General features: G+C 41.9%; 1 protein-coding gene across 3 annotated transcripts in view; it reads right to left on the bottom strand.

The window, feature by feature from the left end:
- The window catches only part of LOC137801816 (retinal-specific phospholipid-transporting ATPase ABCA4-like), a 32,066-nt gene that overhangs the window by 8,314 nt on the left and 3,600 nt on the right, over positions 1-20,152 (bottom strand). Inside the window, exons 7-34 of one of the 3 annotated variants that reach the window (XM_068599218.1) lie at positions 18,704-18,793; positions 16,060-16,297; positions 14,931-15,070; positions 14,153-14,269; positions 12,908-13,105; positions 10,806-11,011; positions 9,710-9,886; positions 9,225-9,447; positions 8,732-8,953; positions 8,318-8,522; positions 8,133-8,222; positions 7,787-7,789; positions 7,264-7,449; positions 6,620-6,797; positions 6,229-6,360; positions 5,679-5,818; positions 5,435-5,572; positions 4,708-4,889; positions 4,501-4,609; positions 3,448-3,653; positions 2,580-2,634; positions 2,282-2,341; positions 1,683-1,855; positions 1,327-1,451; positions 1,054-1,152; positions 489-770; positions 199-231; positions 10-115 (exon numbers count right to left, since the gene is read on the bottom strand). In XM_068599218.1, coding sequence (XP_068455319.1) covers positions 10-115; positions 199-231; positions 489-770; positions 1,054-1,152; positions 1,327-1,451; positions 1,683-1,855; positions 2,282-2,341; positions 2,580-2,634; positions 3,448-3,653; positions 4,501-4,609; positions 4,708-4,889; positions 5,435-5,572; positions 5,679-5,818; positions 6,229-6,360; positions 6,620-6,797; positions 7,264-7,449; positions 7,787-7,789; positions 8,133-8,222; positions 8,318-8,522; positions 8,732-8,953; positions 9,225-9,447; positions 9,710-9,886; positions 10,806-11,011; positions 12,908-13,105; positions 14,153-14,269; positions 14,931-15,070; positions 16,060-16,297; positions 18,704-18,793 — 4,113 coding nt within the window. Of the gene's footprint in view, positions 1-9; positions 116-198; positions 232-488; positions 771-1,053; positions 1,153-1,326; positions 1,452-1,682; positions 1,856-2,281; positions 2,342-2,579; positions 2,635-3,447; positions 3,654-4,500; positions 4,610-4,707; positions 4,890-5,434; positions 5,573-5,678; positions 5,819-6,228; positions 6,361-6,619; positions 6,800-7,244; positions 7,450-7,786; positions 7,790-8,132; positions 8,223-8,317; positions 8,523-8,731; positions 8,954-9,224; positions 9,448-9,709; positions 9,887-10,805; positions 11,012-12,907; positions 13,106-14,152; positions 14,270-14,930; positions 15,071-16,059; positions 16,298-18,703; positions 18,794-20,152 lie in introns of all 3 variants that reach the window. The other 2 variants (XM_068599199.1, XM_068599208.1) reach the window with 2 other exon arrangements.

The raw sequence follows: 20,152 nt of genomic DNA, 5'->3' as shown, positions 1-20,152 counted from the left end.
AGTGAGTACCGCTGTGATGTTGAGCATTCGTCCCAGTTGATGGAAAACATCCTGGATGTCTTTGGGGTCGACGTTCAGGATGGGAAGCTGTCCTCCCACTGACAGACCCCCATATCTGAAGACAGAGATTATTTCCACTCATCCACGCATCTACGATGTAAGATGGAGACTGTGACTGACGACAATAAAAAGTATTACCTTTGTTCATTCACCCAGTATTTGCTCTTCAAACTGTGAAATTAAAGACAGAATTTAGATAAACAGAGTTAAATTATGTGTAAAAGTTGGTCACACTCTAAAACATTTTCAGAGCAATCAAAGCTTGTTTATAACATTTTTATAATATGTGTATTTGGTTTGCACCATCTTCATCAACCGAGTATGAAGAAATATTTTTGTCACCTTAAACCTTTTTTTTTTAAGCCCCTTGTGAGTTTTAAAACACTTGTAACTCCTCCTGTTTGAATCATTCGAATGCAGAAACCGACCTGGTCCTGATGAGACTGGGGTAGGTTTTAACCAGGTAGTCCGAGATGTTCCTGTCCGTCAGGTCCAGCATCGTGTCTCCCGTGGCCTCCATTCGTTGGCGAGGAGGCGTGCCTCCTGCTCCGATGGGGCAGATGGGCATCATGGTGAGCTTCTTACTGGTGCTGCACTGGCAGGAAGGAGACGGGTTTCTCTGGTTCCACTCTGGACTCAGTAAGATGTTGCTGACCACAGGAGAGACGTCAGGATACTCCCACTCTGATGTACTGTTACTACAGGGCAGTCTGTGGAGAGAATGCATACAGTTATATGATGCCTTCATGTTCATGATAATGTGAAAGTATACTGGATATTGAAGCTTCGGTGTCTTTTTCAGATGAGTCACATGTTAACAGGTAAGAATTATACATTTCTACTGAAACACACATACATAAATTCTTCTCAATCTGAATGAACTCCAAATGTTTGACTGCATGTTGCAGGATTTCTGCACCAGTCATTTTGAATTCTGGAAATGAGTTGTACTTGTGTTTCTTGTCTCGTCCCATCAATAGTCCTGGTACTCACTCTAGTGGTTCTCCTTCCATGCAGCGTGTCCCCAGGCCCGGTCTGTTCAGTAAACGCTCTGAGAAGCGTTTCATTTTGGTGTCAAATGGTTGCTCATTACTAAATAGGGATGAAAAAAAATGTACAGAAGAAAATCAAGTTGAAGCCATTGAACTGAGGAATTATAAGCAATAATCAGCACCAATCTGTCAGGAGCCTCAGTGGTTATGTGATGTATAACTAGTGGTTTGTCTAAAGCTGTGTGTGTTGAAGAACCGCCATTATCGGTCTGACCTGAAGAAGGTGAACTGTTGTCCGTACATCCAGGGGGTCAGAGTCAGGCTCGGATATTCTCCAAACGGAGGGACGATCATGGTGAAGATCAGAGCTACGAGGACAAAACTGGCAGGAAGGACGATCTGAAATCCCCCAAAAGACAAGTCTGACATAAATAAAAAATACACACGGCTTGAAGAATCACTAAAAGTACAATATGTGTACCCACAAATTTGCGTTAAGTATTGTGATTTTTACTCGATCTAATAATACAAATGCAATCAGTGCACACACCACGAAAGCCAACTACGAACACGTTGTGTCGACAACGTTAACTCCATCATTGACATGAACCCCTCACTGTGTCCCTGTACCTGTGCCAGGAAGTCTTTCTGGCTTCGTATGGCGTGGTGAAACCTCTTCACGAGCAGGGCATGGAACTGCTTCAGGATCAGAGTGGACCCTTTGACCTGCCGGGAGCCCTTTCCTGCACTGCTGTCTGGTGCACCGTGGGTAACGCCGTTGGGCTGCGTCACACCATTATGGTCTGTGATCAAAGAGAACATGGAGTAAGTTCTGTACATGAAATATCTTCACTGAGCAAAGCTTCTGCCAGAGAGGTAGCGACCAAAGCACCGCAACTTATCTGAGGTTTTTGATTTATTTGTTTCTGTAAATGAGAATGTAGGAATTTGAATGCAAAGCACTGCTGTACTAGAAAAGAGCAACAAGCAGCAAAACAACTTTCCAAATAAAGACTAGGAATACTGGATGCATTGCTTGGTTTTTAACTATACAAGCGGAGCATCTGCTAGATCGCTTGAACTGCTCGGAGCACCAGGTGCTTACTCCTTGGTCAAAAAAGTCATTTTAAATCTAAATAACCAATTATCCTTGCTTTTACTGATCGAAGTCCAGCAGATTTAATTAAATAAAACTGAAATTGCCAGAATTCTCCTCTCAAGTCTCTGACCTTCATCTTCCTCTACATCGACTTTGCCGTCGTTATTTCTCTGCTGTAACATCCATTGTTCTAGAGGTGGGAGTGCACAAGTGAGACACAAAACACACACACAAGCCAGGGTTAAAACAAGACAAGTAGCTAATGTTAAAGTAAGGGAATCAACAACAACAACAACAACAACAACAGCAGCAGCAATAAAAAACATCTGTGAGACAATACGATGAGCAGCATGCGAGAGATAAAGTACAAAAGGTCAAAGATTCTCTTCCAGGAAAAGGCCATGTGGACCATCAGTAGTGGTATTTACCTGGAGTGCTGGCATTATTCGCGGCTTCTCCGTCAGCAGTGACCTTTATAAAGATCTGGGAAGAAAAAACTGATCTTTCAAAACTTTTTCATGTATTAAATATAGAGTTCATCCTTTGAGTTCAGAAGTATTATGATTTAGCAGCACGTTCTCATTTTCACTTCATTCGACTTGAAGATTCTGTTAAATATCACAGCTGTCATCACATATATTATGTGATATATATATATATATATTATGTGATATATATATATATATATATATATATATATATATATATATATATATATATATATATATATATATATATATATATATATATATATATATATTATGAGCTTCATACTGCTTAAATGTCCATTTTGGGAATAGATTTTTGGTCTATTGTTTTCTTTTAATGACTGAAACGTTTCAGTCAAATAAAATAAATACACTTGTTTTATGAATTTTTAACAATTTAAAGTATTTTTTTGTCTTCCTTTTTCTAGTGCAGTAACCCGCCTTATTATTATTTCAAGATACTTACTCTCATTTACAGGGAGTGTATTTATAAATTCAGTATTTTATTAGACAGTAATAGAAGAGAGAAAACAGAGTAAGAGTCAGAGAGAGTGAGAGTGAGAGTGTGAGAGAGAGAGAGAGAGAGAGAGAGAAAGAGAGAGAGAGAGAGAGAGAGAGAGAGAGAGAGAGAGAGCAGGTAGAGGAAATGATTTAACAAAGTGATCTGTATCTAAAAATTCTTATTATAGCAGCAGATTATTTCACCTTTTGTTGTGAAGAAAAGAAGACTGGCTGCGGGTGTTTACTTGTTAATGACATCAGAATTCACAAAGCTGAAGAATCAGTCGGAGACGGGCGCCGTCCCTACCTCTTCAAGGGACGTGTCAGAGATGCCAAAGCTGCTGAGGCCCATGTCAGCGAGCGTCTCCTCCAGCTCCCTGAACAGGCTGGCATACGCTCGGTGTTTGAAGCCCTTATTGGGGAGCAGGTAGGTCAGCTCCTGGCCAATCATCTCAATCAGCTTGGCTTCAGGGACGTGGTGGTGGATGAGGCTGGTGATGTTGTCGACATCCCCTGGGAAGAGGACAGAAAAGCGTCGTGGATAATTCAGCGTAAAAGTGTTCACAAAATAGCAGAAATTCTGAAGAGGGCCAAAGAGGAGAAACTGCTAACTATGCAAGAAATAAAAAACAAACACCCTTATTCAAGCACTAAAATAGATGATGAAATTGCTTGAATCATTGCTTCTAAAATACACTGTCCTCGAGCAGATGTAGGAGGGAAAGGCACATGGGTCAATATCGCCACTGAATTATGAATGTGAGAAAATAATGTGTTCTGTTTCTGCATCTGTTTTACAACCTGGATAAGTGGGCTGTCAACCAGCGCAACCTGACACTCACACACTGGTTTGTACTGCTATACTTCTGAGGACGTTCATTGGCTTAACGGCCCTGAAAACACATCTCCCCTATGAGTGACAGCAGAAACGTTTAGTTATTTCACTTTGGAGATTTCTGTATTTAAATTTATCTTCTGGCTGGTTTTAAGTGGGCGAGTCCTCTGTTGGAAACATATATTTATATTTTATTCAAAATCTGACGTTAGCTTTGGGGTTGCTTCATTGTGTTGCCAGCAAAGTCAATACATTTAGATGTAAGCATATTCACACAATCCTTATGCAGCATATTGAGTTTTAAGTGTTAAGCTTGTGTTTTTTTCACAAGTTTAAAAGGACCAGTTTGTATGATTTAGGGTCATTTATTCCAGAGATGGAATACAATATTCATAAGACACTGGTCCTTTACTTCGAGAAACACCCTAATTCCCTTGTTCCTAACCCTAACTTTAACTGTGGCAACTACCTGACGCAACCCTTTTCCTCATCTTAACCTAAACCTACAAGGCAGCGTTCACTTACCATCCAGAACTCTGTCCAGATGCTGGAACTCTGGGTTCTGAGACTGATCTTTGTATTTGGTACAGATGGAGCAGGAACAGGAGCAGTCTGAGGCACAGTCACAATCATTCTGACAGGAAGCAGAATAAACAAAGACAACTTTACAATTATGAAGAATAAAGAGGCAGCTTGGGATCTGGCTGATTGGGTGTAATAGGTCAAGTTTACCTCCTTCTTCTTGAGATCCTTCATCCGGCGAACAAGTGTCAAATAGAAACCAACTCCAAAGCAGTTCTTGAGGAAGAGGGGGGATCCGGAGCAGTGGAGCTGTCCTTTGGAGATGATGGCGATGCGGTCACTCAGCAGATCAGCTTCGTCCATGTGATGAGTCGATAGGATCACTGTCCGGCCTGCACAAAGGGTCAAAGCTTTGATTAAGTTTTACTTTCATCTGACGCAAAGAGGACCCATTTTTATAGGTAATTATCTCCTGTGTTTATGGCTTAATTTAAGATTATTTTAGCAAAACCTTGTTTCTCAGCTGTCAAGTCATAAACACAACGACAACAGTATTGTTGGATCAGACATCAGAAACGGATAACCAGAATTTTTTCTTCTCACTTGCCTTTTTTTGTACATCTCACTGAACGAAAAGTAAAAGTTGCCATAACTTTAAAGTGCTTTTGCCAACAGATTATTGATTTTGTGACTGCATTCTTTTGTTCTTGTAGTTGAATTTTTCCGTTTGATCAGTTCACTACTTAATTCCAGTGCCTCAGGAGAGCTGACAGCCTGTGAAAGGATTTGCTTTCATTCTTCTGTGTCTCCAGAGTAGCAGTAAAAAGTGGACCGCAGGAGTGAGATGAGTCCTGCTTCAGTGAACTGTGGATCTAAAGCGATAAAGTGTTGACCCGGAGGGATAAAATGTGACTTCGCGACATTGATATTTTTTTACCATCTCTGTATTTCAGTAGGAGGTCCCAGATGGATCTCCTGGAATAGGGATCCACTCCTGAAGTGGGTTCGTCCAGGATCACGACCTTTGACCCTCCGACGAAGGCCATGGCAACTGACAGCTTCCTCTGCATACCACCTGTCGTGCGCGGGAGGGCAAGAGTTTAGAGCGGAAACAATGATGGAGGGATGAATGCGATTCTCTCTCGCTTCCTTTCACAAGCACAGAGGAACGCGTGGTCCACCTGAGAGGTTCTGAGCCTCGTCGTCTCTCTTGTGAGGCAGCGCGAGGTCCACCAGCATGTCCTCAACCTCCCTCTCCGCCTCCTCCTGAGCCCGGCCCTTCAGCAGTGAGTAGAACAGGATGTGCTCCTCCACTGTGAGACTGGGACAAAAACCGGGCCGCCATCATAAAGTTGTTTTTTTTTTTTACTTTACTCAGGAAGAGTGTCAAATTGTTGTTTTGACAGTTTTTTGAACTGTGTGGTTGCTTTGAAAGCAGGGAAAGTCTGGATGGGGAAGTGGATCAGTAACTTTCTGACGGTTCTGGCTTCCAGAAACTGCTGTCAAAGCCAATGTGTGAAGAACGTACTGATTTTAACAAAGTCTGTTCCTCACGCGGATAAAAATGAAGACATTCGTGACTTTTAAAAAGTAAATTACTGTAGAAAATGCAATTGGCGGGTCATTTTAGTTTGTTCTTCAACAGGAATAGTTCTTTAATTATCATGGAAACACTGTATGCATGTAAATGTTTTTATGGTTCCGGTCCTGTTGGTCTGAAATGGGACTCACTGGTTGAAGAGGATGTTGTACTGCGGACACATCCCCAAGGAGGAGCGAATTGTGTCCATGTCAGTCCTAATGTCGCATCCAGTAATGTAGGCTGTACCGGATGTAGGAGGGAACAGGCCTGTCAGGATGGACCTGGACGGAGCAGAAGCACATACAACAGCAATACTATGACCAGAGGGTTGCCAACTTTGAGATTATCACCTTGCAAGTATTAAAGATTGCTTATATATATGAACCAGTCAACCTCTGAGCTTGCATTAAGCTTCCTCATTTTGTTTAAATAGCGTATTCAATCAGATTCTTCTACCATTATCTGAATTTACATTGTTTTTAGACTACTCCACTGAGTAATTAAAGACTTTTGTAACTTGTGAAAGTTGATTCCGCTTACAGAGTGGTGGTTTTTCCCGCCCCGTTGTGACCCAAAAAGGATGTGATCTGGCCTTCATAGAAATTGATGTTGAGACAGTTGACAGCTGGACGAGAACTTCCATCAAAGACCTTGACCAGGTCCTCAATCTGCACCCCCATCACTAGGCCCAATGGGTCAGGCTCAAAGAACAACGGACCTGCATGGAAATACAAAAGAGTCAACACTTTTCTTTGGATGCATTTTGATTTTACAATCCTTAACACAATAACCAATAGAAATGAAAGATTGTGAAACAAACAAAAACATATTAAAAGAAAAGACGTTTCACATGGCATTAAATATGTCCTTTGCTTCCTTTCACTGGCTTAACTGGCGCAAGTAACAATAGAAAGGTTTAAAGATTTGATTACATTGACCATTAACATATTAATTTATATATAAATCCTATTAGCAGTCAACTGCTTTATCATTAGGGGAATGGCTTCAATCACCTTTTTATTTGTTTTTCCCTCAAGTATTTCCTAGTCGTCTATCCAGTGTGATGTTTTACTCTTTCTGTCCACTAGATGTCCTCAGTGTGTTCTCCATATGCAGTTTGGTGTCATTTTTCTAATCTCTGGTCGTCCTTATTTTCCCTTACAGCTCTGTTTCTGTGTCCTCACCTTCCTGACACTCCTCCTGGACTGGAGTTTCCTCTTGTCGTTTTAGCAGCTCCCTCTCTCTCTCCAGTTGATTCCTCTTAAGTTGGTGCTTACACCGGCTCGCCGAACCGTTACAAGTGTGTGTCTCCGGTGATCCCCCGCTATCGACGTCCTTCTCCACGTTGTCTGGTTCGGGATCCTCTGGATCTGGAGAAGACAGATTGCAGAGCCCATTCTCAGTTCGGATGTGTCTGGTGAAGTTTTCTCTAACGCATGTATAAAGTTTCCCTCTCACGGTTGACCACAACATGGCATGTACGTTAATGTTGCGATGGTAAAAAAAAAAAAGGGTTTCTTGCATTTTAATGCAAGAAACTATGAAATGTTAACCAGAATTGATTTTTTCCACTTGCAATTACATGTCTTGTATGGGAGTTACATTGACACTGGGTAACCTGCTTGTTGTTGTTTTTATTGATTTGCCCACTGCTTTCTATGAGATGTTTATCAAATATGCAAAATTTGGATCAAAGGTCTAGAAAACCGGCTCTTCTCTTAATGCAAACATTATGTTCGCTGGGACGACTTTATTTCCAACTACGCTGGCAAGAGTGCACTCTCCTAAACGGTCGTCGATCAAGACGCTGACTCATTTCCTGCTGTGGGAGTGCTGGAGGAGGCAAGGGAGAAAATCTTTCTCGTGGGCGACATTATTCATTGCAAACCTTATATTGACCTTTCCACTACAATCACAATCTTCCAGCTGGAATTAGAAGTTTTTCTAGGGAGTAAACCTTTTTTTTTCTTCACAGCTGAGCAACAACCGTCCAGTTGCAGGAGCTGCTTCTCACTTGTGAGGCATGGGAGAGATTTTAGTCAGTGACACTAACCTTGAGCCATTACTGTGTGTGAGGGTGCAGGTGTTTGCCAGTAGGAGAGCTGGAATGGGAAGTAGAATGGTCGACCAATGCCGTACTGCCCTGTGGAAGAGAAATGTGATATAATCCTCAGTGTGATAAACTTGTAGAAGCTATAAAGCGGTAAAGTAAACGATGCAGTCTATTAGCAGTCCGACCTGGGAAGACGTTATCCAGATACCAGGCCAGGACGGCGTAGAGGACCGAATCAAACACCATCATGAAGATGGACGTGAGGAAGGAGTAGCTGTCTTTCTCTAAGGGGCTGGTCTTAATGTTGTCCCACTGCAGACCCAAACCCTGCTCCTCATACCGCGAGAGGTACTCTGTCCCGAAGCCGAAGGCCACTGGAGACAACAAGCTCTAGAGGAGCAGAGGGACGCATGAAACGCAGAATATCTCGGTAAAAAAATCATTAAATATCTCAAGATTGAAATTGTCAACGTCTGTTGTAACCTTTGTGACAAATGTTTTGCTTTATGATAATCTTCTGGGATTAAATACAGCCTACACTTGAAAAATGCTGTTTTTCTCTATTTGTAAAACAAGCCACAGCAGGAAGTTATACATACAGCAGCCAACTTTATGTTCTTGGTGATGCGGTCCTGCCAGGTAAAGCAGAGGATATGCGGCAGGTAGAGAGTGAAGTAGATGATGCCGCTGCAGGCGGCGGCCATGTTGGCCTTGTTGAAGAACACACTCATTAGGAAACACTGCATGATGGTGGCGATGGTGAACGTCAGCAAGAAAAGAAAGACGAGGATGGGGTCGCTGTAATTCAGCACCTTTCCACCCTGAGAGAAGAACAAAAAATAAGTGTGACTTCATTGAAGAGAATTTCACTTAAGCATCGAAACACAGCAATGTGAACAAACACAGAGCCACTGCACCTATTGGCTGCATAAGTAAAACATCTCTCTCCAATAATAGAGCTTTTTTAAATCATCCACAAGAGGACACCATTGCATGCTGCAAAATATGAAAATCCTCCAAACCAGCAACTACAACTTGACCCAAGTTTCTCTAGTATCCTCCTTCTTTCACTCGTCCGCCTTGTTTTCTTACCATGATGATGGAGGTGAGCAGCACCGTGCTTGCGGTCATCATGACGAAGCAGTCGATGAAATACGTGTACCAAATGACTCCGTTGTCGACCCCCATGGCTTTGAGAGTCTCCTTGAGGCGCAGCTCCTTCTCCAGCACGATGCTCTTCACCGTCATGGACACAGAGTAGATCCAGGCCAGCACCATGAAGATGGGGAAGCAGCGGTTCAGTGTGATCATGAAGCTGCAGCAGGAGAGAGGGGCAGAGAGAGAGCGAGAGAGAGAGAGAGGAAGTAAGGATGTAAACCCCAAAACATGGTCGAGAAACCACTTTGAACCCATCAAGAAATATGTTTACGATGATCTGCTCTTGTATTCAATATGCATACACAGTAATATTAACCTCATTTTATGGCTACCTCATTTTAGTTCTTTTTTTTAATGTTTGTAATGAACGTATTTTCTTGGACCCATCTTCTGTTACATAAGGGGACCGGTTCACTCACAGGTCATCTACATAGCACGGATACGGCATCTGCTGGACGTAAACCCCGAGTGGCCAGTCTTGGCCTGTGTGAAGCTTGATGATGCCGTGTTCAATCATGTCCTGCAGGTAGGCAAAGCCTCCCCAGATGTACCTCTGATCCTCCATGGGGTCTGCTCTGGGGCCGGGGTCCCAGTACCTGGGAGGAGAACGCACAGAGAGGGAATGACGGGTGCCTCGAGGAGCTTGTTCGTTAAAAAGGTAACCACAATATCATTCATCACACAAACGGTTAAACAAAGCAATTTATTTAAGCTTTTTTTTTATTGTTGCGGGAGATAATCCCAATAAAACACTGTCATAAAACAATTTGTGTGTCTCTGGAGTCACACACACACACACACACACACGCTCACCACATGTGCACTGCTTCTACATAAGCGGATAAGTCCGAGGCAAAGCCCTCTTACAATCTGATTATTCAATTGTATAGAGGCAGGGCTCCCACTGGGTCCATTACAGCCTGTTGCTGCGTGTAAACAGCTAAAACATGTTCCTCGCCCCGGGGGCTATTGACATACAGTCTGTTTATTGATGGAAGATCAAAGGGAGAGGAAAATGCATGTGAGAGCCTCACATGGGAGGATGAAAGGGCAGGTATCGAGTTAATATGGAACCACCAAGAGACTCTGGAAAACACACTGAGGCCAGCTGGAGACGCTTCTCTTTTCCTCCTTCGAGGAATGTGACAAATCCGTATAAATTGCCTCATTAATGCAGCAGTAACAACGTGAAAGAAAATGAGGGAACGGTGGGTTGTCGGGGTGATTTGGTACTCTAAACTTTACTGGTTGGATCGTTCCCCTGTGTATGAATACCAGTCAGCAACAATAATAAGAAAAGGCCTTATTTTCTTTGCTAATAAAATGTTTATACCCACAATCTTTGTGCGATATCAGACAATGGTTGGGAAACTACGTTACATAAAGACTGGGGACCGGTATCACAGCCTAATTGACTGCATAGTAAAAAAAGAAGATAAAAAACTGTTCTGCAACACTAATATATTATTCTATTTGACTTTTTACAGGTGTATTTTTTTTACAGCTGTTACTGACCTGTCTTTGATCTTGTTGGTGCGCTCCACTGCGTCGATGTCCATGCGGATCTTGTACTTGACATGAGGCGGTACACTTATGGTCCAGGGATACATGTCCATGAAGACCACGCCGGCCCAAAACTTGTTCTCCTCCAGCAGGTGCAAGGCCTGATGGGTCATCTGGGACTCGTCTGTGTAAGCCACAAACTTGTCCAGGTGGATGCACTATAACCAGAGGAGAAGAGATTTGTGGATTCGATGTTGGGAAGATGTTGATGGCTAACGTAGTTTGGAGAATGACTGGTAGCGCAGTCATAACGACCACTTTTTAAGTCGGATAAATATGTGTCGGTTGTAGTTACACACGTCAAGGAAAGATGGCATTGAACGCTTGGTCAGATTGTAAGTCTGAGACAGTTTAGAGTAATAATAATAATCGTTCCATTACCATTACTGACTCAAATATACAAATATACATATATTAGTCTAGTGTACCCTGTTAACTTATACTTGTTGACACTGCAACTATTAATCACACCACGGTCAATGTACCTTGTCCATACATTTTTCAATTTCATGTTATGGTAGTTTGATATACCTCTTGTTATTTATACTCTTAACATTTGACACACTATCTTAATGTTCTGTAAACTAGAAAGAATTATGAATAAAAAAGGTGTTGTAGAAAAAGGCTTATATTTCTGAAACTATATACACATACATATACACATATATATATATACACATATATATATATATATATATATATATATATATATATATATATATATATATATATATATATATATATATATATATACATATACATATATATACATATACATATATATACATATACATATACATATATATACATATACATATACATATATATACATATACATATATATACATATACATATATATACATATATATATATATATATATATATATATACACACACACACACACATACATATACACATGTATCTAAACACATACACACACACAACTCCATAAACCTACAAACCTAAGACAAAAACAATTAGCTTCACTCTCTCACATGCACACACGCTCTCTCTCCCCATGAAACATGCATAATTGCCATGTGAACTCCCACCCGACAAACACACACACACACACACACACACAAACACACTACGCTCCCTAACCCCCACACCCCTGTGTATACCGTGTCTAATGGCTCCATTCACATTACTGTACAATACCCTGAGAGCGCTCAAAGAAAGCGCAGAGACCACTTCCCATTCATCTTTAAAGGGACCATACATTCACGGCACAATAATGTTCACTCAGAGATGGGCTGAGAAGAAAGACCCTCACTGATACACATGTTCCAATGGGATTTCACTGTGAGAAACATACCCCTGATGGAGTGAGAGGACCTAATGCTAACTGCAGCAGTAGTTATCCTATGGCCTTATGCTGGCTGACAGCTATATCTAATTGGCTAAACCGCCTGGGTTTGTTTGTGGGGCTCTCAGGGGTCTGGACGCTGAACTTGGAGACAAAGGACAGATTGAGATGCGTGCACTGATAGCGCTCTCACCGAAACCGCAAGCCCTGCCCCCTTTAAATCAGTCCAGAGAGGAGAGAGGGAAGGCGTGAAGGATGGATAGAGTGATTTGCCCTCTTTTATTTCGCAGACGCAGAGGTCTGTTTCAATGTGGGGCCATATACTAAAACCGCATTGAGCTCATAGGGGGGGGGTGACTCACTGCCACCTACTCCCCACTTTATCACTGGCTCCACAATGAGAGCAGAGGAGGGGGGTGACAGCAGGCTTGTTCTCGCCACCTTTCAGCCTACAGGACGGGAGAGCGGCTCTATAGCAGTGCTAAGTGGCCCGCTCTGTTTCAAAGGGGCCTGGCTGCAATCTCCTGGGAGCAGACCTGGAAGAGTGATGCACCTGTCTGGAGAGCTGAGCGTTGGTCTGACAAAAAGGCTGAACACTCCGTCCTGGGAATGTGCAACATTTAGCAAATAGTGACTGGAAATAGTGAGTGGGGCGGACGGATAGAAAGCTAGATAGCTAGATATATAGCCAGCCAGCCAGCCAGCCAGCCAGCCAGACAGACAGACTAGATTGTGCTTCTTACCTCTCCATACTTGTTGAACATGCCTATGATCTGATCGAAGATGTTAAAAACATTCCTCCAGTCAAAGTTGGGCATGTCCACCTCCCTGTATTGCTCGAGACCATTGTACAGGAAGTTAAGAATGTGTTTGGTGGTGAAGTTACTGTCCTCCAGACTGTTGTCCATGAAGTGCATCACTGTCGGGTTTCTCAGCGTGTCCTGCAGCGATTGAGACAGAAAAAAAGAGTTAATGCGTGTAATATAGACAAATTACATATGCAGGAAGAAGTGCCATTTAGTTAGCTGAATATGTATTAAGGAAAGTGAAAAAGGCCTTTAGGTTTTAAGACATAAACAATATTCATTTTCAACTAATTCAATTTCAAAATGTTAGCTTGATGTTTTTGCGAGAAGTATTGCAGGGATCCTGGTTGTCTGGAGGCTGCTGTTGATAAACTCTTGATTGGACGTGGTAAGTGCAACCAACAAGCTGGATAGTTTGCCTGCAGCCTTTAAATAGCACTGTAGCGGACAAGATTCTTCCAAGAATATGTTGCTCGAATTTGGCATGAATCAATCTAAGCAGTGGCGGGCCGTCAGGGCCTGCTAAGCCTTCTATGCTGGCACAAAGTTCACAAAACTATTTTATTTATTTTTTATCATTGAAAGTTCTATCTATTTTATATTTAAATTGTTTTTCACAAATACACAACATGCATTATAATTATTTTTCCCTATTAGCTTATTTTCTCATTGGACACGCTCCTGTCTTGTCTGTTCCTCAGCTCAGGCCAGCAGCACAGCTTGCTTGACAGCTGGTTAAGTATAGCTCATCCAATCGGATGTCACAATTTGTTTTTCTATGCTAGAGTCGTGCGTTAAACAACACGCTAACGGCCAGTTAGCTAGCGTTAATATCTGCTAGCATTTATGGATGTTACGATTGGTCACAGGGCCAGCGTGACCATTAACATGCGCTGGGATTGGTCAGTGAAGCGAGGATCTCAAACCTAGAACCTAGAACATCAGGCCTTATTAATGACCCCTTTCACACAGAGGGTTATGTGCATCTGGTGTGTGAAATGCAGGTTGGGTTAAAAGGTACCTAATCCACGGCCCACCACTGCATCTAGGTGATCTTTGTCCATGTGTTAACTCTTGGTTGCTTCTACCGCTGGTCAGTGAGGCTTATTCTACATTGGTAGTCAGATTATCTTTCTAATCTGTTTAAATGTTTGCATCTGTTTGTATGTGCAGTATCCCTACCCTGATCATGTTCATCTGTACACTGCTGTTGAAGAAAGTCCAGAGTTGAGGCCCCAGCTCATTCCAGGCCTTGGCCATGTTCTGCAACCTCTCCAACTCCTCGAATGTTGTGTTAGCCTGCACGCACACGCACGCACGCACGCACGCACGCACGCACGCACGCACGCACACACACACACACACACACACACACACACACACACACACACACACACACACACACACACACACACACACACACACACACACACACACACACACACACACACACACACACACACACACGAATATCAAGTCAATGAATGTTGATGTAAAATAGCGTCAAACAGCTAACAGCAGTGAGATCCATGAAACCTGATCCAAGCTCTAAACTGCAATAATCTTCAAACACCAGAGGTAATAAACAAGTAGAAACTCATATTAGGTCATTTTCTTCTCGGGAGGAGGTCGCTAAACTTGAGATTTAATTTGTCAGTAACACTAAATGAGATGTGACAGACTGAAAACAAATCATTTTTTGCTTTCATCACGGCACCCTCACATTTAGTTTATTGTTTAATTCTCCCCTCCTCTTCCCTTCCTCACATTGCAGCAGATTTACCCACAATCCCCTCACCCTCCTCTGCCTCGGTAGTCAGCTAATTCCTGAGAAGGGTGGGGGCTTGGAATGGACGCAGAAAAACAGATACGTAGGGCAGTGAAAGAAATGGAGAAGGGACGAGAAAGTGAGTAGAGCGACGGAGAGGTGAGGGGTCGGGCTGGAGGTGGTCTCTCTTACGCTCTTTAATATCTTGTGGACGGCGGGGGAGTCGGGGGTGTACAGGATCTTTCCCATCAGCAGGGGCTTGACTGAATTCCACACAATTTTTGTGACAGGGTTGGACTCCAGTGTCTGCATCAAGGCGTTGCAGGAGGGAGCTAATGGAAGAGCAATTACAAAAACAACAAGATGAGAAGAAGATGGAAATAAATAGAGATATAGTAAGTGGTATAAAGCATTATATTGAACTTTTATCCTCCAGACTTGGGTCGCATTCAGATACTATCAATTAAGTTACACACCACAGCCAAGAATGCTAAAATAGTTACCCAGTACTTATCTAACAGCTTTATGTTAATTTCTAGACTTGTAAATGTTTGTTTTAATAATTCAGATAGATTGCATTGTATCACTTGACTCTTGAGAAAATATGATTCCACACACAGGATTCATTAGAACATTTATATATAACAAAGAAACCAATTGTTGAATAAATATGACAATAACTTACTCTCAATGAAAGAAGCTGTTGATAACAGATCTTATTTCAGGCTTCTCACCAAAAAAAACAATAATTTTATGACGAGGGAACCCAAAGTGTAAACATGCTAACTCACTCCTGCACCACTTTATAGAAAAAGCTATACAGGATATTTAATTTGCAAACTATCCCCCAAAGGATTGACTGATGACATACCACTGCATGCCATGCTCCGAAAACTCTTACAGACCTTCTTATTGTACGCTCGAGATAAAAGCAAAGCACATGACAACACAACTCTGAATGACTTATGAAAGCTTTTCAATCTTCACAAAAGCAGATTTCTGGAAATATTGCTGTCAACACATTTAATTATGTATTGTGGTGTGTGGCTTGTTTTCATTGCTTTTTCTTAAAAAAGGATCTTCGTGTGGCAGATTGTACACATGCTGCTGTCAATTATTGAGAGAAGAATTGTCCCACCTGAGCACGCAGAACAGGAGTGTAAAACACTCTTGACAGAGGTTCAGAGGGTCTGAAACGTTAGTATGATCAGTACATTGTGATGCTGAGCGAGAGAAGTGTGGCGGATCTTCTTTTCCTGAGCGCATACAGTACATATGCTACAGAATTGAGACTTGTACAGTTGGACATCTCTTCACTTACTGGCAGTGTCGTCGTAGACATAGTTGTGGTTCTTGGTTGCATTGACCCCCAGAAACACCTTGTAGTTGTTGTCCTCATACCAGTTGAAGGACAGGACCCTGGAGCCGCCTCCCTCCGGGTATCCACAGAAGAGGCTGGACACACCGGACATCAGCTGTGTGAATGAGGAGGGACCCCCGTTTTGAAACAGAGACGAAACCGCCACCAGGAGCTCCTGAGAACTCGTCCGTTCCATCAGCTGTAAAAAGTCAGAGATATAGTTGAAAGAGGGTTGACGTACCTGTATTGTCCATATCAATAGTAGGTTTGCCTTCTACCTTCATCCTATGCTCTGTGTGTCACACGCCTGATGTACATGGGGCGGATAGAATTATGAGTTTTAACATAACGAAAAAACAGAAAACCACTGTTTAGCTAGCGGCTATCTGTAGCTGTGCAGCCCATTTTAGTTTAGTATGTTAGCATGAAATGATTACTAATAAGCCTTCAACACAAAACCACAATTTAGGCTCATGGGTTCATCAGGACCTTTGCAAGGAAGATTCATGTGGACCCTGAATGTCTTCACCAAATATTATGAGGATCCATACAGTGAGACATTTCAGTCAGCACCAAGTAGCATCGCTAAAAGAAATTTCCCTTCCTGTTTATTAACTGTCCTGATGTGTTAACACCAACAACAACAGATGCTGCCAGATTTTAAATTACAACTCATTTTCTTCTAAAAAAAAGTATTTGACCCAGTCTGATGAACAGTATTCCCACACCAGCTCGGTTATTAAGTGCCTTAACTATTTGTATTATTTGACTCATGTCTGGTCATTAACTTTGCTAACCAGGGATGGACACCATCCCATCTCCAACGGGATAAATACATGTTGAGGATTGCTATAAAGCCTAAATAATTAGCTTTCACACGGTTTGACCTCTTGTCAGATAATTATCTACAGGTCAGGGATATTTATGTCCTTCGGATTTGTTTGTACTGTGTGAATAGCAAAGCATAAACGATCACGATAAAACAATAGTTTGAAAGATAAGCAAACATGTTGGACGGACGCCTCTCTCACGTGGACTAAATATCCTCCAATTGATTGACCAAAAATAGCTTGATCCAAATGCATTTCTCCCCGGTATGTATCATTTCCTTTTCTGAAGAAAGGGCGACTCAATAATTTGAGTTTTTTAAGTTGTTTTTGTGCACAAATCTGAGGAATGAGTAGAATTCTTCCAGTAATATTTGTACATTAGCCTTCATCTTTATTAGACTAGGTCTACGATCCCCTTACCCTTTTAAATGAAGCAAAGTGGTTTCAGAGGTCAATGATTAAAATGACTCATTCCTTTTCTACGTCCAACCCTCAAAGCAACCTTTTAAGAGTGAACATATACCCGCACACGCACACACACGCTAAAACACACAATTGATTTATTTCGCTCTTACTCCCTTTCCACCCTTTTCTTATTTATCATCACACACACACACACACACACACACACACACACACACACACACACACACCATTGAAAGGAAGGAGAGGTGGGTAATGACAGCATTTGGCTCGCCTTTCTGTCACCAGGGTGATACAAAGGACCCACCTACAGGATGTGTCACCTCAGAGGAATGTCTCTCTCCCTTGACCCCCCCCCCCTCCTTCCCCTCTCTGTCTCCCCCTGCCTAAGGTGATGATGGGATGTACAACCCCCTGGGACATACAGTGAACGTGCAGAAACACACAACATAATCCCAGTCACTATGTCTCTGTTCCTGTGGCGGTGTGTGTGCTCTCGTCTTAACAAACTAGTATGTAACGACAACAGCACATACCAAGATATGTCTTTACACTGTCTATTCTATCCTGTTCTGTGAAATATGATAGATTACATAATAGCTATTCAATTCTATTAATCTACAATATATATATATATATATATATATATATATATATATATATATATATATATATATATATATATATCCTTTAAATACTGTATTCTCTTTTATCATATTCCATTTTTGTTCCATTTGGTTCTGATTTATATTACATGTATTAATATTAGTAATATTAATCTAACTACTTTTCACTATATGACTTTTTATATTTATCATGTTTATTGTAGATTGTGTATGTATATAAGGATGAAGAGCTACATGAAATCAGAGTCAAATGCCATGTATGTGTAAACACATATGGCCAATGAGGCTGATTCTGAAATAAATACAGTGGTTAAGATACTTGCAACATGATATGCTATGTCAGCGCACACACATACACATGTGCTTACACACATATCACATTACAATGAGCGCTTGTACAGTTCACACGAAGGTTGCTAACACACACACACACACACACACACACACACACACACACACACACACACACACACACACACACACACACACACACACACACACACACACACACACACACACACACACACACACACACACACACACCCCACATTGTTGAGCCCATCACTCAGCCTCCTCCGTGAGCAATTCTTAAACTGGGAGCAGCGGAAGAGACGAGTTTCCTGCAGGGCTAAAAATATTGTTGCCTCTGATCCTGCAGGACCGAGGAGCAGAAAAGAGGAGCAGGAGCCAAAGCAAAAAGGGATTGATGTTCTTTGGAGCACTTACAACTTGAATCTTCTCCGACGTCGCCTTAAGAACCCGACCCCAGAGGTGCAGGTCAATCCCATCGGAGCTGTTGTCCATAACCTGAGGCATCTGGGCAAACAAGGTCACACGATGTTTCAGTCAAGTCAGGAATATTCATTCAGTGCTTTAAAAAAAAAAAAGAGATGAATACAGAAAAATAGCTCTTTGTTCTTTTGTATTACAACCCTCTGTGAGATGTCCCATGATGACCTTTTGCACGTTGTCTTTACTCAGGATAGTACAACCAGCAACACCATACTATCCATTGTGCCTTCTATGTTGTCACACATTTTAGATTCCGTCTGTATCCATAGTTAAAAATTAAACTTGAATTGTGTCAGTTGATCAATATTCAAACACGCTTCCGCTAAACCTCCTCCAATGATTTTTATCTCGAGAACCCATTAGCAGTAGGCGTTAGAAAAGGCCCGGTCAGAGCGCTGGGAGTGCTGAGGGCTACGGAAACCCCGAACGCAAAGACAAACACACACACACATGCGATATCCTTCCTCCTGCATTCCTTGCGCTTGCATTTCAATGAACGAAGGAAGGAGGGCGGCGGTGCGGGGGGAAAGAGGGAAAGAGAGAAAGCGAGGGAATAGAAAGGGAGGGTGTTGAGAGGCGTAACAAGTTGTTTCAAGGCAGAGGTCACTGAGGTAATGGGCTTTAAACTTAATAGAGCTAATGGGTTAAATGCAAAGATCCCCACTAAGATGCTACTGTAGTACAAAATAACGAGTAAGATAAGATAATCTGGCAAAGTATTGGACTAGTTTGGTATAAGAGTCAAGAAAACGTTGAATGATAATCGGATGCCAGTTGGCAGGTTGTATGGAAGGTGTCAAACAAATATGATGAAAGCATATCTACACAGTCCCAATGAAGCTGTTGTTGGGTAGCAAACCTAAAAATGTTTAATGCTGTAGAGCAACACTTAACATTTTACGCCACGTTTTCAGGAGCTTTACGCTTCTTTATATCAGTTGTGAAAGTACAGTACTTTTCTGGGGAAGTACTGTTTAACTGCAAAAACAATGAAATATTACGAAAAGGAGACGAGAAATAAAAATAATTCTAGAAATACAGAATGAAAATTGATTAAATGACTTGATAGTCAGTCATGAAATCTTCAATCAATGTTGATTATAGTAATTTAGTCAATTCAACATCCATCCAGACCGTGCCTCGTTCATGTAAATCCTTCAACTGCTCGAGTCTATTTAACAAAAAGAGAGCGAATGTAAGACACTGCATTCCTGTCACGCTCTCCCTGATTCAGTCAGGCTCTCTTACGACCAAGGTGCGCTCTTCACACAGGCACATGTTGGTAATGTATTTATAAAAGAAGCAGCATCCCGTCTTACAGAATAACTCATAGAGGGAAGGCGGGGTCGAGCTAAGCCCATTAGAAAAACAGGCCAAGAGGGA

This window comes from Clinocottus analis, unplaced genomic scaffold, assembly GCF_023055335.1.
Source record: "Clinocottus analis isolate CAN_PGR_092001 unplaced genomic scaffold, fCliAna1.0.p SCAF_11, whole genome shotgun sequence".
NCBI lineage: Eukaryota > Metazoa > Chordata > Actinopteri > Perciformes > Cottidae > Clinocottus > Clinocottus analis.
The sequence above is the reverse complement of the archived record's forward strand: the minus strand, read 5'-3'. Positions and strand labels throughout refer to the sequence as shown.